This window comes from Notamacropus eugenii, chromosome 4 (genome assembly GCF_028372415.1).
Source record: "Notamacropus eugenii isolate mMacEug1 chromosome 4, mMacEug1.pri_v2, whole genome shotgun sequence".
In the NCBI taxonomy this organism is placed as follows: domain Eukaryota; kingdom Metazoa; phylum Chordata; class Mammalia; order Diprotodontia; family Macropodidae; genus Notamacropus; species Notamacropus eugenii.
The window spans coordinates 190,877,342-190,900,643 of record NC_092875.1 but is presented as its reverse complement, the minus strand read 5'-3'; the positions used below and the strand labels follow the sequence as shown (position 1 = coordinate 190,900,643).

Here is a 23,302-nt window from a genome sequence, read left to right as displayed (position 1 = left end):
ATTATTTTTAAAAATTGCTATATATGTGTTGGGGGATGAAGCAGGCTTATAAATAACAACTGGTAGTCATTATTCAGTTCATTTGATCAGTGTAGTTAGCCAAGTATCTGAATATTTTAAAGATATTTTTTATTGAAAGATGACATACAATACAACAATTACATTGATAGTAACAGTGAACATAACAGTTTTTCATGCAGGAGTTACCGTTTTTATTGTGCAGACATACACCAGATGAAACTACAAATTTGAATTTTTATCTCAGCAATACATTTTCATTATAAATCATTTCTTTTTTATATCATTCTATTTACAGGATGGTATCATACCTTAATTTCCTCTTTGTATTTTTGAGTGTGTTAATTACATTTTTGTATGAGTGAAGAGCAGCAAGAAAGCTGTTTTGGCTGCGCAGTAGTTTGGGAAGGGTTGAAGGAAGGACTTTAAAAAACTTTTTGATGTCTCCTAAGATGTTCATGAAGATATGTCTTACAGGAAAGTGACTAAAACTTCAAAGAAGTTGTTTCCAAAAATTTTCTTGAAATGATGAGCATTTGAATGAGCTAGAGGATCTTTGTGCATTTTAACCAGTCTCCTGGAGATGGTAGCCCCAGAAGTAACATGATAAAGTAGAAAAAGCATTAAACATGAGCTTAAAAGTTTGATTCTTTGGGTTTTAATACCAATTTTGTAACTCTGGACAGGTAATATTTAATAAGGTTGGAGAAGTAGGTTGGGGTTGGGTTGTGAAGCACTTTAAATGCCAGGATTTTATATTTAACCCTAGAGCCAATGCAGAGCAGTGTGAATTTGAGTAGAGGTGTGACAAACCTGTGCTTTAGGAAAATCACTTTGGCAACTGTGTGGAGAAAGAAGACCAGGAAGAGACAGTAGACTAGATGAGAGGTGATGAGCACCTGAATTAAGGTGTTAGCTATGTGAGTAGGGGAGAGGGGGCCAAATCTGAGATGTGGAGATAGGGCAGGATTTGGCAACTGCCGGTGTGGGATGAGTAAAAGGTGAAGTATTGAGGCTGAGTGAATAAAAAAGCATTTGTTATGTATTATGTACCAGCACTGTACATAGAGTTGAGGATACAAACAGAAAAATGAGTCACTACTCTCCAGGGAGTTCACATTTTAATTGAGGAAGAAAACACACACGAGGATTCAACTGAAGGATGGATAAGTAGTTCTAAGCGTTCGATGGAGATGTAGATAGTAAGTCAGGCAGCAAAGTGCCAGGAGTTCTGGAGGGCATGGGTGTAAGACAGATGGGAAAGACTGGTGATTCTTCACTTACTGGAAAGTTTATAGTTGATGATTCCTTACTCATCCAAGGAGTGAAGAGCCACATGCACTCCATAGGGTGAGGAGGGCCTGAAGGGAGCTGGCCTACCACTTTGGGGAAGGAGGAAGTAGAGATTTTAAGTTTAGGGCAGAGAGAAGAAAGGGCCATTGGCAGTAAGGTTGAGTGAGGCATAGCACTTTATGATACTCAGATTGTCTAGTTCTCAGATGGAATCTGAGTGGTCTAGAGGAGATATGTGTGACAGTGAGATTGGAAACCTAGACGACTGGAAGACTGATGGCACACAGCAGAAGTAGGCATGTTTAGGAGTGGGTTTAGGGAAAGATAATAAGATGAAATCTGCAGCGCAGGTCACGGCCTCTCCACATTTGCTCATGTGACTGTCCCACTCAAAATGCAAAAGGTAGGGAGAGGGAAGTAGCTCCCATCAGTCATTGCCTTGAGTGTGCAGCTCACTTTTTGAGGGGTTTCTGGAGCAACCATGAGATTATCTGGGGCCCAGGGAGTGGGTTCCTCAGTGGACCTGGGCAGTGAGTGAAGGAAGGAGGTGTAGGGGGAAGGGGCTGGGCAGACATGAACAATGGGTAGATGAAACTGTATTGAAGTTCTATTCCTGCCCATTAAGGTGAGATGCAACCCACTTTACCTTCTTGTGAATGGCTGAGCACACACTGCTTGGGATCTTGCCACGATCACCCACTTTAGAGACCATTTTCTAGTCCTCGTCTTTACATCTTGTCCATGACAGTAGCATGGTTTTGTCAAATACTTTGCTAAAATCTAAGCAGTTTATATACATGAACACGGAGTGGAATAAAGAATGCATTCCTCTGAACTATCAGTCTAATAACTTTCTAAAGAGCATGAGGTTAGTCTGCATAACTTGGTGATGATGAAGTTATACTAGGCAGCTAAGTGATGCAGTGGAAAGAGAGTACCTGTGCTTAGGACTCTTCCTGTACCTGGATTCTGAAAGATGTGAGTTCAAATTCTGCCTCAGGTACTTTTTCTCTGACCCTGGGCAAGTTCCTTAATTGTTTCCTCATAGTAAAATGGGGATAATTGTAACTACTTCCCGGAGTTGTGAAGACACAAAGTGAGATACTTGAAAAGCTCTTTGCTTAATAGTCCTATGTAGCCCTTAAAAAAGCCATATGCTATTATTATAATGGCTTTGTGACCATTACTTCTTTTTTCCAGATGTTCACTATCCTTTCAAAATATTCTAAAATTTTACCAGAAATTGAAGACCAAGTTCCTGGACCCATAGTTTACAGATTTTGGTTTTTTTAAAATTAGGACATGTCCCTTCCTAATTCAGCCCTACATTTGTCATTCACCAGTCTTTCAAAAATCACCAACAGTGGGCTACTTATAATAATAATTTATATGTAATGTTATAACTAATTATAATTAATAATCTCCTAATGTTAGCACCTGAGAATATTGTCCACTTGGTATTAGTGATTTGACCTCATTAGGTGCAGCTCGCTTTCTCACTCTTGGTTATCAAAATCCCCTATTAAGACATTTTTGTTCTGTTTTTTTCCAGTGCAAAGAACGTTTTCCTTGGTAGAAAAAAATATGTTGAACATCTCTGCCTTTTCTTTGCTGTCAGCTATCCTAAACTTCAGTCCATTGTGTCCCATTTTAGATCCTCTTAGCTCAAGTATAGCAAAAACGATGCTTTTTGCTGTCCTTACCTTTCCTCACCACTCAGTTCATTCTAAGCTGTTGCACTCCTGACATTTTTGTAAGATCATACTGTACTTTTGTATTTTAATTTATACTTTGAATCAAGGCTTACACTTTATTTTTTTAGGTCAACTTGGTCACTCCCACTTTTCTCCAGTAAAGTGCTAATCTAGTACTTTAATGTGGAATGGAATCTTAACCCTGAGATCTTGAAGGTTATTGCAACACTCAGGTGGAAAGGGATACAATGATAGATTGTTGTCTGAGAACCAGCCTAAGTTCTAAAAGGCTTATAACTGGAGCTAGAGATTTTTGTGAACATATCAACTCTTAAAAAGATGTGTTAAGTCCAGCTTTGTCTTGAAATCACAGATCCTTTATATAGGGTTTTCATGAAAGTGTTTTGTAAATGCATTTTAACTATTATCAGCCTAGTGATAGTGGAGCAGTAAAAAGGGTAGTTCCTATATTGGTAGGAGGGGGTTAAAATACTTAAAACTCATGGAAGGCTGGTATGAATGTATAAATCCATCTAACCTTAATAGTTTGAACATTGATTAGAAAGACATTTTGCAAAAAAAGCAGACATTTCCAGTTTTATTAGGCATCTTTAACAGTCATACAACAAGATATCATGCTCTGCATTCAAACAATATACTTTAAAAAAAAAACACATTCATTGCATATTTACAAGTCTTTGTAGACAAAATGGAAAAACATGCACAACATTAGCTCCCAAGACTGAGAAAAACAATATTGTGGCCTGTTAAATAACAAAGCCTCAAACCAGAGCCCACTAGTTTCTGAAACATTAAATGTTTTAAAATATAAACATTTACTAGACTTTTCCATTCAGGTATGTTTGTCCCCACAACGTTAAAGTACAATTTTTAAATGTCCTCATATAATGACAATAATTTAGTTGTGTTGTGTGTGTATGTACACCATTTTAATATGCTCCATAGTTTAAAATATAATATTCCAACTAGTATCAATGTTTTCACAGATAAACATAGAACTAATGATGGAAGTAATTATAGTTGACTTCTGAATGATAAACAGAAACGTTTAGGTTATATCATTAAGATTCAAGTTTTAAATCGTCGAAAAGCAGGTTAAATTGCCATGTTTGGATTAGAAAAAAAAAATCTAGTTATCCGTATTCCAAGACACTGACATTAGAGATTGTGATTAAATTGTGTTTGTACTGAAACAAATAACACAAAGTAGCTTTTCTTCATTGAGTCTCTTTACAAGGTAAACCTCCTGAAAATGTTTTATGTAACATTACTCTATAATCAAAATAAGTATTCATGTTTCTGGGGGGGGGGGGCGTGTGTGAGTGAGTGTGTGTGTGTGTGTGTGTGTGTGTGTTTTAGGATTAATCTAAAATGTGGAGAAGGAAGATTAGGAAAATCTGACATTTTTCTTTAATTTTCCACTGGACCTGCCTATGGAATATTCTGAAGAGATCTATTAGAAGATATATTCCAGTTATTTGTGTCTTAATTCTAGCAAAAATCTTTTCTAAGCTTTATAAAATTATCTTCTCAAATCTTTAATAGTGATTGCCATACTTAAGGATATTTCAAGTATATTAACCATGAAGTTTGGCTTCAAAAAAAGAGCCTTTTTAATGCCACTTTAATACAAAAACTAAATAAAGTTTATTATATTCTCAGTTATTCAGGCTAATTTCCTAAGCATTCAATAGTTTGAGAAATTTGTTCTTCAGAAGAGATTACTTTTTTCTCTTGCAAATGTGACTGAACAAATTGAAAATGTTTTATCATAAAAGATTTCTAAAATTTAAATACCCTCCAAGTAGCCACCAGGAAGAAATATGTACAGTACAAAAAAATAGTTCTCAGTTCAGCTTATCCTTGATTAAAGCAAAGATCTGCATAATGCCAGTCTTTGTTATCTAAGCTGTAAATAAAAATTATAGGGAGATACAAAAGTCTTAAGGCTCGTGTGGTAAAGAGGATGAATTTTCATGATTTAGATTCATGGCTACATCTAGGTTGTTCAATGATTCCTTTAACTTTTCACCTTTTGAAGGTGACAAGCTGGATGAAATACAAATTGAAGTAAGTCTCCAACCATGAACCTTACTTTAAGACACAACAAGGTCATTCAATGTCCATAGCCTTACTGTCTGAAACACAAAGGGCTACAGGCATATTGTAAGCTAGTTAAGAGGAAAATAAAGTCAAATATAAGTGCTAACAATCATTTTCTGTGGCTAGTGCTTCCATATTTAGTGCTAAACAATATACATCAATATGTCACAATAGAAATATTTCAATTTCTGGTATCCAAAAAAGTTTAAGTGAGAAAGTGTCCATCTTTGTTTGCAATGTTTTTCCCTCAGGAGAAAGAGCTGGGTCCAGAGAAAATTAGAATTAAAATGCTGCTATCTTGCTTGCTTCTCGTACACCACTCAAGTATGCCCCTGTGACTGTTTGTGGAAAGTGCCTATTTGTTGCCTGTAACAAAGAGAATGAGATCAGATAAAAAAACCTGAGGTAAAAAAGTAAAACATGCTACAAAATTACAATTACACACATGCTATCACAAAATAAGGAAAAAGATCAACAATTTGGCAAAGCTTAAATGAAAAATTGAGTTTTACTGTAGACATATACCACATAAAGTCATTTTCTAACCAACAACGTTTTACAATCATGTTTTCATAAGATGATAGCCAAACTCCATTATACATCTCATTTACAATCAACAACACTGTGAACTGACCACCGCCAATTTACCAGCATGGTACAGCAGCCCTCTGCAAGGCAATTTTTCCTTATACAGTACTTTTGTTGAACCAATTAGCAATATTAGCCAGGATATTCTTGTACTAGAAAATACCAAGATTACTGTGTGAACATGAATATCCAGTCACATACAGTATGAACGTGAATACTCGAATAGTTAAAAGATAATTTTTCTAGATGTTATCACAAATGTATAGGGTACTTAACCCTATTTATTGTTTCCTGTTCCTAGGGAGGCCCACAGGGCATTTTATTAGCAATAAATAAACAAATGTGTTTGGAGGTTGGGGGAATTAAGTCACATACCTCACCAGCAAAAAAAATAGTTCCTTGTATGTCTTCTGCTAGGATGTCATAAGCTTCACCACTTCCACCTGTCTTCACAAAACTATATGCCATCTGGATCCATGGCTCTGTGTTCCACCGAGTAACAAAGAAATTTACTGGGTCTGGTATTTCCTGTGTTGATCAGAAATTTAAATAAAAAAGTCATACAGCTAGAGTTGAAATATAATATTGGGGGCATGGAGGGAGAGACATTTGTTTCCTTCCAGTTAAGCCTTAGTCTGCCCTCCTGAAGCTAAGAATCTTATGGTCTTGAGTCAGGGACTTGAGTTGCAAAAAAGTGTTTGGAAACTAGAGGGTAATGGGAGTGGGGAGAAAAATAAAATAGGTATTGGGTGGGGGAAAAAGTCAAATTAGACAAAATACTTCACATAGTTCTTTGGAGTCAGTTATAAGCAAAGACAGTCTTGTAAATAATTGTTTTTGATTAAACAGTAGTCTACAGATCTTCCAGCACATTGGACAGTGAGTTAACCTCAAAGCTAGAAAGATCAGGGTCCAGTCTCACCTCTGACACATAATGGCTGTGACCCTGAGCACATCACTAAATACGCTCAGTACAGTAACTGTCTCATGACTAGAAGTTTCAGAGAAAGGGCTAACTTGCCTCAGGGGTAGATTTTCCTCATCTGGCGATTCCCTATTTATCAATGATATAACAAGTTCAGTCCCTAACCCTTATCTTATGGGCTCTCCCAAAACAGGAAAATGAGGATATGTAAAATCTTCATAACTGTTTACAAGGCAGTTTCCTCATGATCAACCTATGATACAGGTAGGAAGTGCAACTATTATCACCCCCATTCTTTAAAAAAGTGAGGGTAAAAGGTTAAATGTCTTGCCTAAAATCCTACAGCAAGTATTCGATCCTGGCAGGTGGGGCTCCAGCCTGGGTGGGCCAATTCTGAATCCAGTGTTTTCCAATACAGAGGCAGTTAGGTGGTGCATCAGGAAGAATCGAGTTCAAATCCAGCTGCAAATAATTACTAGCTGTGTGCCTTGGCTAAGTCACTTAATCTTTGCTTACCTCAGTTTCCTCAACTGTAAAATGGGGATAACAGCTCCCACCTCTCAGTTGTGAGGGTCAAATAAGGAAATACCTTCAAAGTGCTTAGCTCAGTGCCTAGTACACTTAATAAAAAGCCCTTCTTCCTTCTTTCTTCTTAGCATAGTGCCTGACACATAGTAGATACTATATAAATGCTTATTCTCTTCCCAGCTTTCCCACTGTATTCAATTTTTAACTCACTACATCAATGGACACTGAAAGAAAGTACTAGGGAAAAGTTGTAAACATACCTAAAGACAGTTAAATTCCCATCCCTTCTATGTCCAACCATATCAGATCCCAGGATGAGAGTCACCACTTGAAAATGGGAGAGTTTCAGTTTCTACAAGCTTGTAAAGGGAAAGAAGGTGGAGGGGTTGAAGGGACAGGCTTCCAGATATCCTAAATTAGAATTTTTGAATGCATTTTTCTATAGAAATCTTATAAAGGATGGTGAGATGATAAAATACTATTAGAAAAGCTACTAGCATGAGAAGTTTAGTGGCCAATGGTCTAATCTTGACTCTGCTACTATGTGATTTTGGACAAATCATTAGCCCTCTCTAGGAGTGTTTCCTCATATAAACTAAGAATTGGACTAGACCTCCACTGTCCCTTCTAGCTTTAAATTTTATGACTAGTGTTATACTTTATGTACATGATGGGCTTTTTGAAAAGGCTTTTGTGGGCTAGCTTGCATGGTTAGCCATGCTTTGTAACATTTTTTCCATATGGAAAAAATTTTCAAATTCTAAACAACTTAGAACTTTTGAAATAAAACCCATTCATAAGTTAGGGAACACTTGGAGAAAATGCAAAAACCTAATTTAATAAGTCTTTATTAGGAGGCACTTTGGTAGGTGCTAGAGATATAAAGGACGGAAAAGGATTCAGACCTGCCCTCAAGAAGCTTGTGTTCTGTTGGCAGGAGGTGAGGGAGTGGAGATGTATGACATGTACATAGAAAAGTTAATACAAAGGATTTGGAGGAGTGCACTGACAAGGGTGTCAATAAAGGCCTCCTGTAAGAAGAGATACCTGACAGGAACCTTGAAGGATATGGGGATTCCAACAAATGGTGGTGAGGAAGGTATGCACATTCCAGGCATGGGAGAAAACCTAAAAAATGGCACCAAGGCTGAAGATGGAGTGATAAGAGGAACAGACAGCTGCAATGCAAAATAGGTGAAAAAGAGTAATGAGGGGAAAAGTCCTGAAAGGTAAGTTGGAACCAGGCTGAATGAAGTTTAAATGACAAAGGTCTTTTTATTTTAGCCTAGAGACAATACAGAGCCACAGGAACTATTTTAGCAAAGAACTGCTATGGGCCTGTGCTTTAAGAATAGTAAATTTGCATGAAGGATGACTTGGAGAAGGTAGAGAAGGGAGTGAGGAGTCCAAATTAGGAGGCGACTGCTCCAGTTTAGTTAAAAGCTGGTGAAGGTTTGAACTAGGGTTGTGGCCATGTAACTGGAGAGAAGGGGAAGGATGCAAGAAATGCTATGGATGCAGAAAATTCAAGACTTAGTAACTGCCAAGAAATTCTAATATAAGCAATATATCTGCAAAGGTATCCCTGACAGCTGGATTCTATCTGTAACTCATGTGACCTCAGATAAATCACTTTACATTTTCATGGCTGCCTCATATGTTAAGATAAATATTGATTTTGACATCTATGCATCTCCTGAAACTCCTGTATTATTCAGTTGAAATGTATACATCACTTGAAGCTTTCTGGAGGTGGTGAAATTGAATTCTTTTTAGGGGGAAAATGGTATACCTGATATTAGTGCACATCACATTGCAGAAGGCACTAAAATTGGCATCAGAAGACCTGGGTTGAAATCCTGGTTCTACTACTTTGCTACCTATGCAACCTGAAGCAAGTCATTTCCCATCTGTGTCTCAATTCTCTTTAAGGGTAAAATGAGATGGGTGGCCAACACAATATCGAAGGTCCCTTTTAAATCTGAAAGTTAACCTATGATTACTATAATGCTGTAGACCATATTCTTTTAAAGGAAACCATGGCTGTAAGTTTGCTCAAGTTTGAAGAATTGTATACAATCCTTAATACAAAGCGACATGTTGGAGCCTTCAAATTTTAGACAGAAGAAAGCCCTAAGATAACCACAGAAAAGGAGGGATACAACAGGGTGAATCACCAATTTCTAGCCAACATCAGGTAGTGAAAAGAAAAGTAAAATTTAGGAAAACAGTGAAGAATAATGCATGAAGAATACTCTTTCATTCTCATCCCTGCTGACCAGTTTTAGTCTTATAAGGAGGAACAAATTAGTAGATGCCATGTCTTTCTCATTTTAAAGTCTTACCTGCTCTTTGAATAGTTCCCGGAGCGCAGCCATGCACTGTTGTAGGACTTGTTTGTCATCCAGGTTCTTAATGGATGCTACAGCCTCTCCAGTAATGACTGACATCAAAACACTGTATTTACCCTAAAAAATATCAGAAAACTTGTTTTCAAAAACTAAGCATCTTCTTTCTCACTTGCTATTCCAAGCTGAAAAAAGGGGTTTCCCCCCCCCATATAAGGGTTTTTCCTTCCCTCAAAATTATTTTTCCTGCTTTTTTCCACTTGCCAATCCATTTTTTTACCCGATTTCACACCTATTTAGGCATCTGCAGAGATATGCAACATGGGTCACTATGTTCTCCTATCCAACCCTTCCTAATCCCAACGTTCCTTTTTAACCCTCCAGTCAAAATCTCACCTAGACAAGATTATTGTATTTTGGACCAGCTCACCAAGTACCCTTGTGGATGTTTAAAGTACTAATGATTTGAGCACCATGGCAGTATTTTGACAAGTAATTTCTAACTGACCTGAAATAAATATACTGTTCCCAAAATTCTCATTTTCACTTTGAGTGAAAATCTTTCACTCTAGGAAAATCAGGCTGAATGTTAGAGCTCTTTTCCCATAAAGAAATAGATTTCCCCTTAGGATGCAAATACCTAAGTAATGTTTCTTTTATTTTTTACATAAACAGTGTTTGGGCTTGGCATATGGGCAGTAATCAAACCAGATCTTAGGCTGGAAAACCACATTACATGAAACTCTTACCTGAGGATCCATATCATAAAATACAGCAAAGAGTCCACGTTTGCTGGAACAAGGAGGAACATGGCCAAAAAAATCAGCACCTTGAATCTTATTGTCCCAAAATCTATAAGGAAATTCCAAGGCAATCTGAAGAGTGGGAAAAAAAGTTTGTCTTAATTCAAACTGTTAAGGTAGTCATTCCTCACATATAAGCATCTTCCCTTTTGACATGACAGTCTCATAGTGGCAGTCTTCAGTATCAAGGTTTAGGGAAGGGAGGTGATGCTAAAACAAGGTATCCCTTAGTCTTAAGTATGAGTGGTACTCCTAGATATGTCATCAAAAAAAAAAAATGGCCAAAAAGGAAGATAGGTTTATTATGTAACAAACTTCACAGATGTCCTCCTGATGTCATAAGAAACTGAGGAAGTCTCCCAGTATGTTGGATAGGATAAATTATCCTTGGGGATAGCTTTTTGGAAGACATAAATGTGTCAAAGAGAATGCACAAGCTTATAACAAGCATTATAGTCTGCATCGATGAAAGTAATACCAACATCAATGAAATCATAAATCCTTTAGAACACAAGAATTCCTGCCAACCTCATTTTAAAGGTTTCCATAAATTGAAATCTTTTAATACACACAGCCACATACAAGCTGTATGTGATCACATACATGGCCTTTGTCTACTTGGACATTTGTGGAAATCAAAGAAGCCTCAAAGTCAAATATATAGGTCTATACTAGTTACAAATTTAAGTGGTAAAATCAAAGACTGAAAGAAATGAGGCTTATCTATCCCAATTGCAGTATGGTAAAAAAAAAAAATGCTGGTTCTGAGTCACAAATTTTATATGTATTAGCTGTATGAGCATAAACAGCCACTTAATCCCTGGGCCCTGAGTTTCCTTATCTGTAAAAACAGATAATTCTTTATCAATCCCACAGTATTGTTACAGTTTTATAAACCTTAGAGTAAGTACTATGTAATGTGAGTCAACTATTATTAGTGGTAGGAACTAGATCTATGACTTCATTAGTAGAAGGAAGTCTAAAATTAGAAAAGTCCTTCTATCAGTGCAAATAGGCATCTTCTCTGAAACTTATCTTGGAGCAATGCCTAGAGCACCAAAAGGTTTAAGTGGCTTACCTAGGCTCACGCAGGCAGTTAAGCATCAGTGGTAGAACTTGAACCCAAGTCTTTGAATCAATATCTCTACCCACTATGTCTTGCTGCTTTGCTCTTTAGCAGAGATCAGAATTGCTAATTATTGTCTCAAAAGCCATAGACATCTTGGCTAGCTTTCTACCTCTTGCTTTATGGATATTCTTTTGGGCTTTTTTTGGACAATTCTGATGACTATTACTTGTGTGACCATAGGCAATTCAACTCTATACTGACTTTCACTGCTTTTTCACATCACCTCGCCAAGTCTCAGCCTTGGATCACTCCCACTGTTCACTGCCTTTGCTCCTACAAACATGCTGAATAAAAGCAGAGAAAATCACACAACCATTCTGACTAAATCCATTACAAATTTACATGATATAGCATCAAATGGGCCCTCATAGCAATACCACCCCTTCACTTATCAAGTCACTATCCTACTTTCTACAACTGCTCTTCAGGACTTTCCCCCTTCTCTCTCAGTAAAGAACCTTGTCTTATATTTTACAGAAAAAATTGAGGCCTTTCAGCATGAGCCCCTTCTTATCACCTACGACTCACTCAGGTGCCTTCTGCCATTCTCATTTCCTTTGCCCATTTCACATGAGAAAATGTTCTTACTCCTTACCAAGGCTAAGCCCTCTACTTGTTCAAGTGATCCTGTTCCATCCCATCTCCTCCAACAAATTACCACCCCCACCCTTGCATTATCCCCACTCTAGCACCCATTTTCCATCTCTACTGGCTTACTGCTTATTGCCTACATACACGCCCATGTCTTTACCATCCTGAAGAAACCCTCACTCTTTCCAACCCTAACTACCATCCTATATAGCTCTTATTTTTTTTGTAGCTAAGCTCCTTACAGAGGCTGTCTACAATATGTACCCCTCTTCCTCTCCTCTCACTCCTTACCCCTTATAATCTGGCTTCCAACCTTATCATTCCGCTGAAAATTGTTCTCTCCCAAGTAAACCAATTATTTTTTAGTTGCCAGATCCAATGGCTTTTTCTCAATATTCATTTTCCTTGACCTCTCTGCTGCCTCTGACACTGTTGGTCACTCTCTTCTTCCTTGATACCTTCTTCTCTCTTGGCTTTTGGGGCACCATATTTCTCTCCTGGTTCTCCTCCCTCCTACTTGACCACTCTTTCACAGTCTCCTTTGCTGGATGCTCCATTCTTAGTGTCCCTTAGGGTTCTGTCCTGGGTCCTCTTTTCTCCTCCCTCTAGAGAGATCTCATCAACTCCTATGGATTTTATTGCTATCTCTCTGCTAATGATATTAAAATCTACCTATTCTGCCATACTTGCATCTCCAACTGCCTTTCAAACATCTCAAACTATCACATCCAGTACATATTAAACTAAACATGTCTAAAATAGAACTCATTATCTTTTCCCCTAACCCTCCCTACCTCCCACCTTCCCTATTACCATAGAGGATAACACCACTCTCACTGTCCCTCAGGCTCACAAGCTAGGAATCATCCTCATCTTCTCACTACCTCTCACCTTCCATACCTAATCAGCTGCCAAGTCCTGTCAGTTTCACCTTTGCAACATCCCCCCTTTGCAATATGCCCTCTTCTCTGACACTGCCACACCGCTGGTGCAGACCCTCATCACCTGGTGGGTTTGCCTGCCTCAGTCTTTCCCCATTGCAGTCCATTCTCCATTCAGCCGCCAAAGTGATTTTCCTAAAGCAAAGTCTGACCATGTTACTCTCCTACTCAATTAAGTCCCAGTGGCTCCCTATTGCCTCCAGGATCAAATACAAGATCCTCTGGCATTCAAAGTCCTTCATAACCTACCCTACCCCTTTCCAATGTTGTTATACCCTACTATCCAGCATATACTGTTCAATCCAGTGACACTAGGGTCCTGGTTAACACACACACACAGACACATGGACGGACACGGACACGGACACACACACACACACACACACACACACACACACACACACACACGCCCACTCCCATCTCCTGGCTCTGGGCATTTTCTCTGGTAGTCCTGCATTCATAAAACTCTCTCCTCCAACTTCACCTACTGGATTCCCTGGCTTCCTACCAAGTTCCACCTCAAATCCCATTTTTTTATGGAAGCCTTTCCTAGCCTCTCTTAATTCTAGTGCCTCCCTTCTATTAATTATTCCCTGTATATAGCTTGCTTTGTGTACATACATATATACTTATTTATATGTATTTATATATCTGTATGCATTTATTTACCCCATCAGACTCTTGTAAGCTCCTTGAGGGCAAGGACCATCTTTTGCCTCTTTTTGTAACCCTATCACCTAACATAATGCCTGGAAGATAGCAGGTACTTAGTTTACTGACTGGCTGATTAACCTTTCTGGGCTTCAGCTTCTTCACATATAATAAAATGAGGCAGCTATATTACTGGATGGCTTCTGTGCTTTAGATTAATGATCTTATGATGTTCAATCATATTCATTTGGCAAAGTTTATTTTTTATCAGCTATTTATTTATCATCAACTCTCTACCCATCTCCTTTCAATTTTAACTTGGAGTAATTATTACAAAGAAGTAAATAAGGGGCTCTTTTAAACTAATGCTTCTAAATTTTAAAACTTTGGAGTACATATCTTGTCTTTTTTTTTTTTACTAGTACATTAACATATGCAATTCTATAAAGATTTATTAAATGCCTACATCCAAGATACTAGGTCCTGTTTTCATCATGTTGTTCCATCGTGGAAAATCTTGTTTTACTTATGACACAAAGTGGGCTCCCCTAGAGACCTGATCCAACACCTGCCAACACCTTGTGCTATGAATCTGTGGTCATACTGGTTCAACATCCAATGGCTCTTTTAGGAGAACCACTCCAACAGGTACCTTATGCCCAACTATTAACTATTTTATAATCCACAGTGAATTCTGAGCCCCCTGCCCTCCAGGAATGCATCCATGAGGAAAAATGAGGACCAGCATGATCTAGAGTACACTGAAACATCTCACAAAGCAACTACTGACCAAAGTCATCTAAATTACCTTTTCAATGATTCCTGCTCCTAAGCTGTTGATGGCTTTTGTCTTCCTCTCAGGCAATGGTGGATTAAATTGAATAGCACCTTTCTGGAGCAAGGACAGAGGTATGGTGACTAAGACCTGTGGAAAACACAACAATGAACTCATCAATGGCCGAAGGATATGAACAGGCAATTTGCTAAACAAATTCAAGCTGTCGATAGCCATAAGAAAAAATGTTCTGAATCACTAAAAGCGAAAAGCAAATTAATGCCATTAATTAGCTAACATTCAATTATGTTAGCAATTATGACAAAAAAGAAAATAATAAATGTCAGGTTGCAGGGAAACAAGCATATTGATATATTATGGCACTGTGTAGAGCAATTTGAAACTTCTCCATCAAAGTTACTCAACTCTACATAACTACTCATCTATCAATAACACTATTATACCTCAAAGAGATCAAAGAAACAGGAAAAGAATCTATATGCATAAATACATTTAGGGAACCTCTTCTTTATAGTAGCAAAGAACTAGGATCTAAGGAGGTGCCCATCAATTGAGGAATGACTGAACAACTTATGGTGTATGAACGGAATAAAATAACACTGTGCCATAAGAAATGATGAAGGGGATGGTTTCAGAAAAACCTGGGAAAGCTCAGGTGAACTAATGCAGAGTAAAGTGAGCAGAAGCAAGAAAAAAAATTATATAATAACAACACTGTAAAAAACAACTTTGAAAACCTTAAGAACTCTGATCAATAAAATGACCATCTATGATTCCAGAGAACTTGCAGTGAAACATGCTACTGTTACTCAAAAGTCATAACTCCACAAGACATGGGTAATAATTTATTACCAGAGAAAGGCACATGCATATAGGAACACCTTATACCAAGAAGCCCAGGATATAGACAAGGCCTTGGATATTTATGGGGTGACAAGGGGTCTCATGAGAGGAATGGAGAGCAATTCCCTCCCACATGGCAAAAGAAAGGGAGCAGTAGGGGACAGGAAGTGATAGGGAGCAGGAGGGCTTAGGAACATCAGACCGTGGAGGGAGGATGTTTTGCTTATCTAAAAGTGTCCCAGCTACAGTTTATCAGTCTGAGTAGGCTGGCTGGGGCCAGGATTGTAGGTGACTTGAATAAGTTCAGTTGCAAAAGATCACTGTTATGCTAATTTAGGGTGGAGGTCTTCATCTCTGGAAAATAGGGTAAGTCAAGAAAACAAGTTCAGGGATCCCTCCATACTACCCAACTCTTGGACAAAGGAAGGACTCAGAATACAGAATAAGGCATATATGTGCTTATTGTGTATACACACATATACAGATATACAAACACACACATATATCTGGACATGGACTATGTGTCTTGCTTGTCTATGTATATTTATTAAAAAGGTTTTATTTTTCAGGGTTTTTTCCCCCAGTGGTGAAGAGTTGGGTGGGTGGGAGAGAAAATTTTTTTTTATTGCAAAAAATAAAATTTAATGAAAAAAAGCCAATGAATACACATATAGCAGATGAGTAACAAATGCTCGAAGAAATTTATAACTAGATTTATAATACTTTTATGATTTTAGAATCAGAAGAGGGAAAATAAAAAAGTTCATGCACAGTATAAGGACAGAGCCTCCTTAGCATACTATCTCTTCCACTGAAATGTATGATTAAATAAAATCAAGTATTGTTGATTTTATTTATAAATATATATATAAACCATAATCCTCCCATCCCCAAATCTGACTCCTATAAAACTTAAATATAATTTAAAATTGTTACTTTTTTTCAGAGTATATGTGTGTATTTACATACATATACACATATATTTTCATTTCAGAAATCTTTGAGGTGGTCTATATTTAGACCAATGCAATATTTACTGAATTCTTACCACCACCCAACCAATTTGAGGGATATAAATAATTTAGCAGTATTCCCTGCCCTCCAAGAGCTTACAGTTATTAATACAAGAAATGACTGAAGAATGAAGAAATACTAAACTGGGTAATAATGGTTATGTAAAATAAGAATTCACAGAAGGAAAATCAGATCTGAGGAGAATCAAAATGTGAGGTGAAACACCTATAGCAGGCTTTTAAGGACAGACAGTATTTAGACAGGCCCATAGGAAGAGTATTCCAGGCAGCAACACATCATAAAAAATTTGGCAAGTCTCAAGAACAGTACTGACGGAAATGGAGAGTGCATATTGGAGAACATTCTGAAGTGTGTGAAAAAGTTACTCATAGAAATGAGTACAGCACTAATAGTTACACAGACCCTAAAAGTCAGATACTTCCAAAATTAAAATCAAATCCAAACTTCTAAAACCAAAGGAGGGAAAATTACAAACTACCCTATCTTTCCCTATGTTAGTTGTAGGGAAAGTGCTAAAAGTCTGGTATCTTGATTCTGATCATATTTTCTTGACAGCAGGTTTTCAAACCAAAATACTATTTCTTAACTCCTGGTGATTCATGTGGGCAGAAACGATTCTGCCAGAAGTAGTTGAGAGGGAGCACTGCTAAAGTTGATGATTTCCTATGAAAGAAATTAAATCCTCAAGGCACTGATTCTCAACAGTGTGTCCTGTTTCATCATGTGTATCACGAAACTACGGATGTTGTATCATTGTAGAGAAAAGATTCACAATAATATCATCTGGCACATGGCTTAAAACACAAGACAAGGGAGCAACAAGAAAATTCCAAAGCTAATATCTCTGTTCCTATTAAGAACCCTTCATATTACAAGATAAAAGCAATGCTACTCTAATCAGATACAAGAAGAAGTGAATCTGATCCATATTTATTAAGCACCAATGCCAACCACTGTAGTAACCATTAGGAATACAGAAAGAGGCAAAAGATAGTCCCTGCCCTCAAGGAACTCACAACTAAAAGAAGTCCGAGGAAAGATTAAGAATTTTTAAGATTATTTGAAATATGGCTTTATATTTACTATACTTCATCCTAGCTTCTAAGCTATTGATAGTATAAAGCTATTAAAACTAAAAAAATGTTCAAAAATTAAGTTTTTGTTGAAAATGATGTAAAATGTGGTCACCATAAAAATTCTCAGACCTGTACATTAAAAAATTTGGAAATAATTTTTTCTAACCTATTTAAAAAAAATCTTCCAGTTTCAGTGGGTTTTGAACCTAAATGTCAAAAATATAAAAATTCATTGGGTATGGTAGTACACACCTGTAATCTCTGCTACTGGGGCAAGTTGAGGCTGGTGGAATGCTTGAGTTCACTGAGAGTTCTAAGCTGCAGCAGAGTAGAAACCAATTTGGCAACTTCATTAATTCCAGCACCAAAACTGTGAATTCCCAGGTGGTGTAGGGGACCCTTAGGTTTCCTTAAGAAGGGCTCAACTGGCCCAGGTCAGAAATGAAGCAGGTCAAAGCTTCTTTGTGTCAAAGCCTGTAAGACTTTTGTGAGTGTTGTACTTCTGGACCAGAAGATAGGAAAACCCAGTCTCAAAAAAAAAAAAATGGTGTACATAAATATTATTATTGACCCTAGAGAAGATAGAAATTTACTAACTGTACTTTAACAACAACCTTTATAATAATTTGTAAATGAGACTAAAAAGTGAGTACTATGATTTGGCAGGTACAATCAATGATACACTTGTTCCCTCAATCTATGTATCTCTGTGAGACTAAGCATAAAAATAAACAGACCTTAAAACTAGACATTTGAGTCACAGTATCATTAATGTCTTAAATCAGGATTTTTCAAAATTATTAAAGTATATTCAATCACATTGCTTTCCCATTACTAATTTTAATGAGAGCAAAAAAGGTTTTATATCATTAACAAAATAAAAATTTATTTAAAAATATTTTCTGAATGTCATCCTTTAGTTTCTATTTTGTATATGTGTATATATATATATGACATATATACATATAAACATAAGCACATTAATACATGTACATAACTAATGAATACATATAAACTGGAGTGTGTATTCCATTTAACTGACAGATGTGTAATAAAAAAAAAAAGTATGGACACCACTAGATTAGACAATCCCTAAATCTGAGCCTATTTTCCTCTTGAGAAGAAGTGACTTTATCTTAGTCTGATGTGCAGCCTAGATTCTGGAAGAGAAGATTTCAAAGGGTTCAGCAAGGACGTAGAAATCAATACACTAAAATTTTATTGGGCAAATCAGCCCAGTGGGGTCATGCTCTTGAAAATGAAACTCTGAAGAAAGAAAGAGAAACAGCTACAATGAAGAGGAAAAGAGGGAGCTATACAGTGCCAGTCAATAAGTGTTTATTAAACATGTTCCCAAGCACCAAACACCATGCTTGGAGTTGGGAATACAAAGGCAGTCCAAAACAAGGTCCCTGCCCACAGAGCTCACATTCTAATGAGGGAGACAATGTACAAGCAACTAAGTACATACAACACATACAGTGAAAACGGAAGACAGTCTGAAGGGAGGATGAGGGGATGGTTGGGGAGCAGAGGAAGAGTTGGAGCAAGTCTAAGGAAAGGCAGAAGGTAGAAGTGAAGAAGGAGTGCATTTCAGCTACAGAGAACAACTAATGCCAATGGAAGGTCGTGTCAGAGAACAGCAAGTAGGCAGTGTAGCAGGACCACAGAGTCACAGGAAGGAGGCAGGTCACAATGGATCTTAAAGACCAAATATGTAATCCTAGAATAGGGAGCTCTGGTGAGAAAGTACGCTATGGCAAGAGTCCAGGCCCAAGGGAATAAAGCCCTGTACCAAGGTAGGATATGAGTAGAGTGAAGGGGATATATACAGGAGAGATCATGACATGAATGGGGGTGCAATTCAGATCAATTCCTTAATCTCCTACTATGTCCTGGGCACTGTGCTGGACATGAAGAATCCAAAGACAAAATGAAAACAGTTTCAAGGTGCTCACAGTCTGCTGGAAATTTATGCATCAACCAAACTAAGTTTTAATGAGACCTATGGAAAAGACAGCAGCATCAGCAGGTAATGGGAAATAAATGGGAAAAAAAGTAGCATGATCCTACAAAAATGTCGGTAGTACTGAGGTTCAGAATCAATTGAGACTGATAAGGACATCAAAAGATGACTAAAAAAACCCAAAATTTTTAAAGTTATTGTGCAGGGGAGGACAAAAGACATGAAAGGACAGTTGCTTGCTTAGGGTATATGGATAATAATTATGGGTGGTGGAAAGAAGGCACAGTAACAACTGTTTTTGCTTCTGTAATAAAAATAATAACTAGTATTCACATATCACTTTAAGGTTTACAAAGCACTTTACAAATATTATCTCATTTTATTCTCACAACAATTCTGCAAGTCAAGTACTATTACTGACCACATTTTACAGATGAGGAAACTGAGGCAAACAGAGATTAAGTAACTTGCATAGGTGAGTGCTCTTTAGGCTGGAGACAAAACAGAACAAAAATGGCTAATATGCTGCGGATAAGTAGAAATTTAGTAATATCCATGATAAGTAAGGAGAGGTGGTGTTACACTGTGGATAGAAAGCTGGCCTCTGAGTCAGAAGATCTAGGTTTAAGCTCTGCCTTGATCCATACTGGTTATATGACCCTACACAAATCACTTAAACTCTCAGTACCACCAGAAGACTCAAAAACTACAAACTTTTGATAGTACAAATCTGGATTAGTCAACCAATTAAAAGGCATTTATTAAGCATTTGCTTTGTTCCAGTAATTGTGCTGGGCACCAGCGAAATAAAGATAAAAATCAAATAGCCCCTTGCCCTCAAAAGGCTTACATTCTATAAGAGAAGAACAACAATTACATGTGCAAAACACTGGTGGGGAGCCTTTAGAATGTCCTGGGGAAGAAGGAAACAGAAGACCTCATGTGGAAGACAGGACCTATGGTGAATCTTAGAATTACAGATTCTAAACAGAGCTGAGAAATGAGGGCTTTTACAGAAAAAATACTTCCCTTGGAGCTCCCTATATCAAGACAATCATAAAGGAAGTACAGAATAAAACGGAAAGGGACAAGAAAGCGAACTCTTAGCTCTTCTAAATGAATTTATGTCCTCAGATCCAGATGAAATGAATCCTAAGATACTTAAGAACTAGTCAATATTGTTCATCAGCTAGTGACTGATTTCTGAAAAGCTTTTGAGAAAGAAAAAAGGCAAAACAAGTTTTAAGAAGGGCAAATTGTTGCCCCAATGTTTTAAAAGAAGGAAAGGGAATAGAGTCCTTTAAACTATAGGTCATTAAGACTGACAGATTCTTGGTATTAACAAATGGCATACTTATCCAAACCAAGGTAGATGTCACAAAGCTGGGAGGGGCTGCCCACAGGCTAGAAAACACAAACAGCCAAAAAGATCTTGGAGGGCTGAAATGTAGGGTCAGGCCAGGTCAAATAAGATTAAAATTAATAGGGATAAGTGCAAAGTCTTGCATTTTGGGGGTCCAAAAATCAACTGTGCAAGGACAAGATGACAAAGTAGAGTTAGGCAGAAGTGGTCTGAAAAATATCTGGAGATTTTAGCAGACCTATGAGCTCAGCCAAAAAAACAGATCTGATCTAAGCTTTCGTTTTAAGACAGTACAGAACGGAGGATGAGGGAGGTCATGTACTACTTTACTTTCTCCCGGTTAGACCAATATGTAGTATTGCGGCCCATTCTGAGCACCAAGCAAGATCAAGAGCCTCAAGATTACGCCATAAGAGAATTAAATGAAGAAAGTGGAGACGTAGTATCTGAAGAAACAATTGGGAGGTGGCAGGGCAAAGAAAGCGATAGGGAGGAAATGATTACCATCTTCATATACTGGGAAGGCTGTCACATGACTTATTCTGCTTGGCTTTTGGAGGTGGGGTGGGGCGGACATAGGACCTAAAGGCTCCAGAGAAACAAATTTAGGATCAATATAAATGAAAACTTCCTAATAATCAGAGCTATACAAATGTAAAATGAATTGCTTTATGAGACAGTGCTACCCTTCAACGCAAAGACATCCTCAGACGGGTGGGTGAATGTTAGGTATTCTTGTTTAGGTATGGATTAGACTAGTTGCCCTCTAAGACCTAATCTGATTTAAAATGACAAACATTTACTGTGCAAGACACTGTCCTGGGAATGAGGGGGACAAAAGTCCCTGTCCCCAAGGCCTGGGGAAGGAGGAGACAGAAACAATAACTTAGCTACAATACATGTAAACTGATGTGTATACATATGATAATTCTAGCAGGAAGGCAAAAATAATAACAACTAGGGAGATCAGAGAAGGATTTCAACAAGAGATGGCATCTGATCTAAACCCAGAAGGAAGTGAGGGGATTCTAAGAGACAGAGCTGAGGAGGAAGTGCATTCCAGGAGCAGATGGAAAGGCACTGAGATAGTAGTTTCCATGACAATGTGCAGTTTGCTATTTCAACGAAGCTGAATCTCTCTTGGATAACTGAAGACTTTACCGTGCTTCAGGGTGATCATTCTTAACATGAACTGAACTTTGACACCATCTACTAGAGACTCTGCAAGGGACTGGACTAAATCTGCATTGTATTGAGCCTAAGACAGAGCCCAGAGATGGATTTCTAGACTAAATAAATTCCTGACAGCCGATTGTTGCTTTTTTGATACTTGCATCAAAATATGCAATGTAGGCCCCCCCCCCAAATTCCTGAAGACTCCAGTTATCTGGAATGTAAAACAAAAGCCATTAAAAATAACTCCCACATAAACAGGCACCTTTAATGGCTGGGTATAGATCCAGCCACTCTGGAAAGCATTCAAGAAAAAGACATACAAAAATATTCACAGCAGCACTACTTGTAATAGCTAAAAGTGAGAAATGAATTGTAGGCACAACAAGTTAGGAAAAGCTAAACAAACTAGAGCATATGAATGAAATGGAATAAGTATTGTGCCACAATGAACAACAAATATGAAGAGCTTAAAGAAATACATGAAGACTCGTACAAAGCAATGTCCAATTAAGAAAACAGAATGAAACCAATAACAGAAAATGACCACAACCTATATGGATGAATACAATTTTAAATCTGAGATCTTAACCTGATTCCAAAAACATGATTAATTTTATAATTTCCCCACATAGAAATATTGGTATTAGCTTACTAAAATTATAATATACCTTTCCTTCTGCCAAATAGTAAACTATTAATGTGTATTTATTTTAAACTTGTATTTAGGAATAAACTATAAGCTTGTTGTGGTTTATATACATTGTCACAAAAAAAAGTATCCAAAAAAGCTGCCCCTGAAAAAACCCATCTGCAGTGGTCAAGAAAAAGAAAATAAAGTGATGCATTAGTTACCTTCTGTGCTGTCCAAATTGTACCGTCTATGGTAGTGACTTGGACATCTTCCCCAGAATAGTCAATGGTCCGAACCTATTCAAAAAAACCAATTACGCAAAGATGGAACACTGGGCCCTGAGATAGGCAAGGCTTTTTAAAAACTGGATCCCAATTGCTCTAGAGTAGCTGCAGCTACCTAATTAGGGAGGATAATAATACTAGCTACAGCCTAACAGAATGTATACAAAATACTTCCATGGAAAAACATGCCAAACAGGGTTCAATACCTACATGCATACGCTGTGGAGACAACAATTAAGTTTTCTATCACCTCCCAATCACCTAAACTGCACTTGATCCAGAAACAAATTAAATTCAGCCCAAAGTAATCTACTTTTGTTAATACTCACTGGAAATTTAAGTCGAATGTCCAGTCCTTCAGCCAGCTTTTCGATTATTACAGAATACCCTGGAGTCAGAAGTGTGTGATCACCAGCAAACTGAGCAAAGAATTCATTGTGGTCCCACGAGCGAGCAGATACCTATGGAATGGAGGTGAGGCAATCAATACATATGACTA

At 37.6% G+C, this 23,302-nt stretch overlaps 1 protein-coding gene across 1 annotated transcript in view; it reads right to left on the bottom strand.

Moving 5' to 3' along the window:
• Positions 1-3,574: 3,574 nt before the first annotated feature.
• KDM1B (lysine demethylase 1B) overlaps positions 3,575-23,302 on the bottom strand; it is a 50,129-nt gene continuing 30,401 nt past the window's right edge. The window contains exons 16-22 of the mRNA XM_072603934.1: positions 23,133-23,264; positions 22,741-22,815; positions 14,442-14,558; positions 10,268-10,393; positions 9,516-9,638; positions 6,093-6,245; positions 3,575-5,495 (exon numbers count right to left, since the gene is read on the bottom strand). Coding sequence (XP_072460035.1) covers positions 5,412-5,495; positions 6,093-6,245; positions 9,516-9,638; positions 10,268-10,393; positions 14,442-14,558; positions 22,741-22,815; positions 23,133-23,264 — 810 coding nt within the window. The 3' untranslated portion in view covers positions 3,575-5,411. The remainder of the gene's footprint in view (positions 5,496-6,092; positions 6,246-9,515; positions 9,639-10,267; positions 10,394-14,441; positions 14,559-22,740; positions 22,816-23,132; positions 23,265-23,302) is intronic.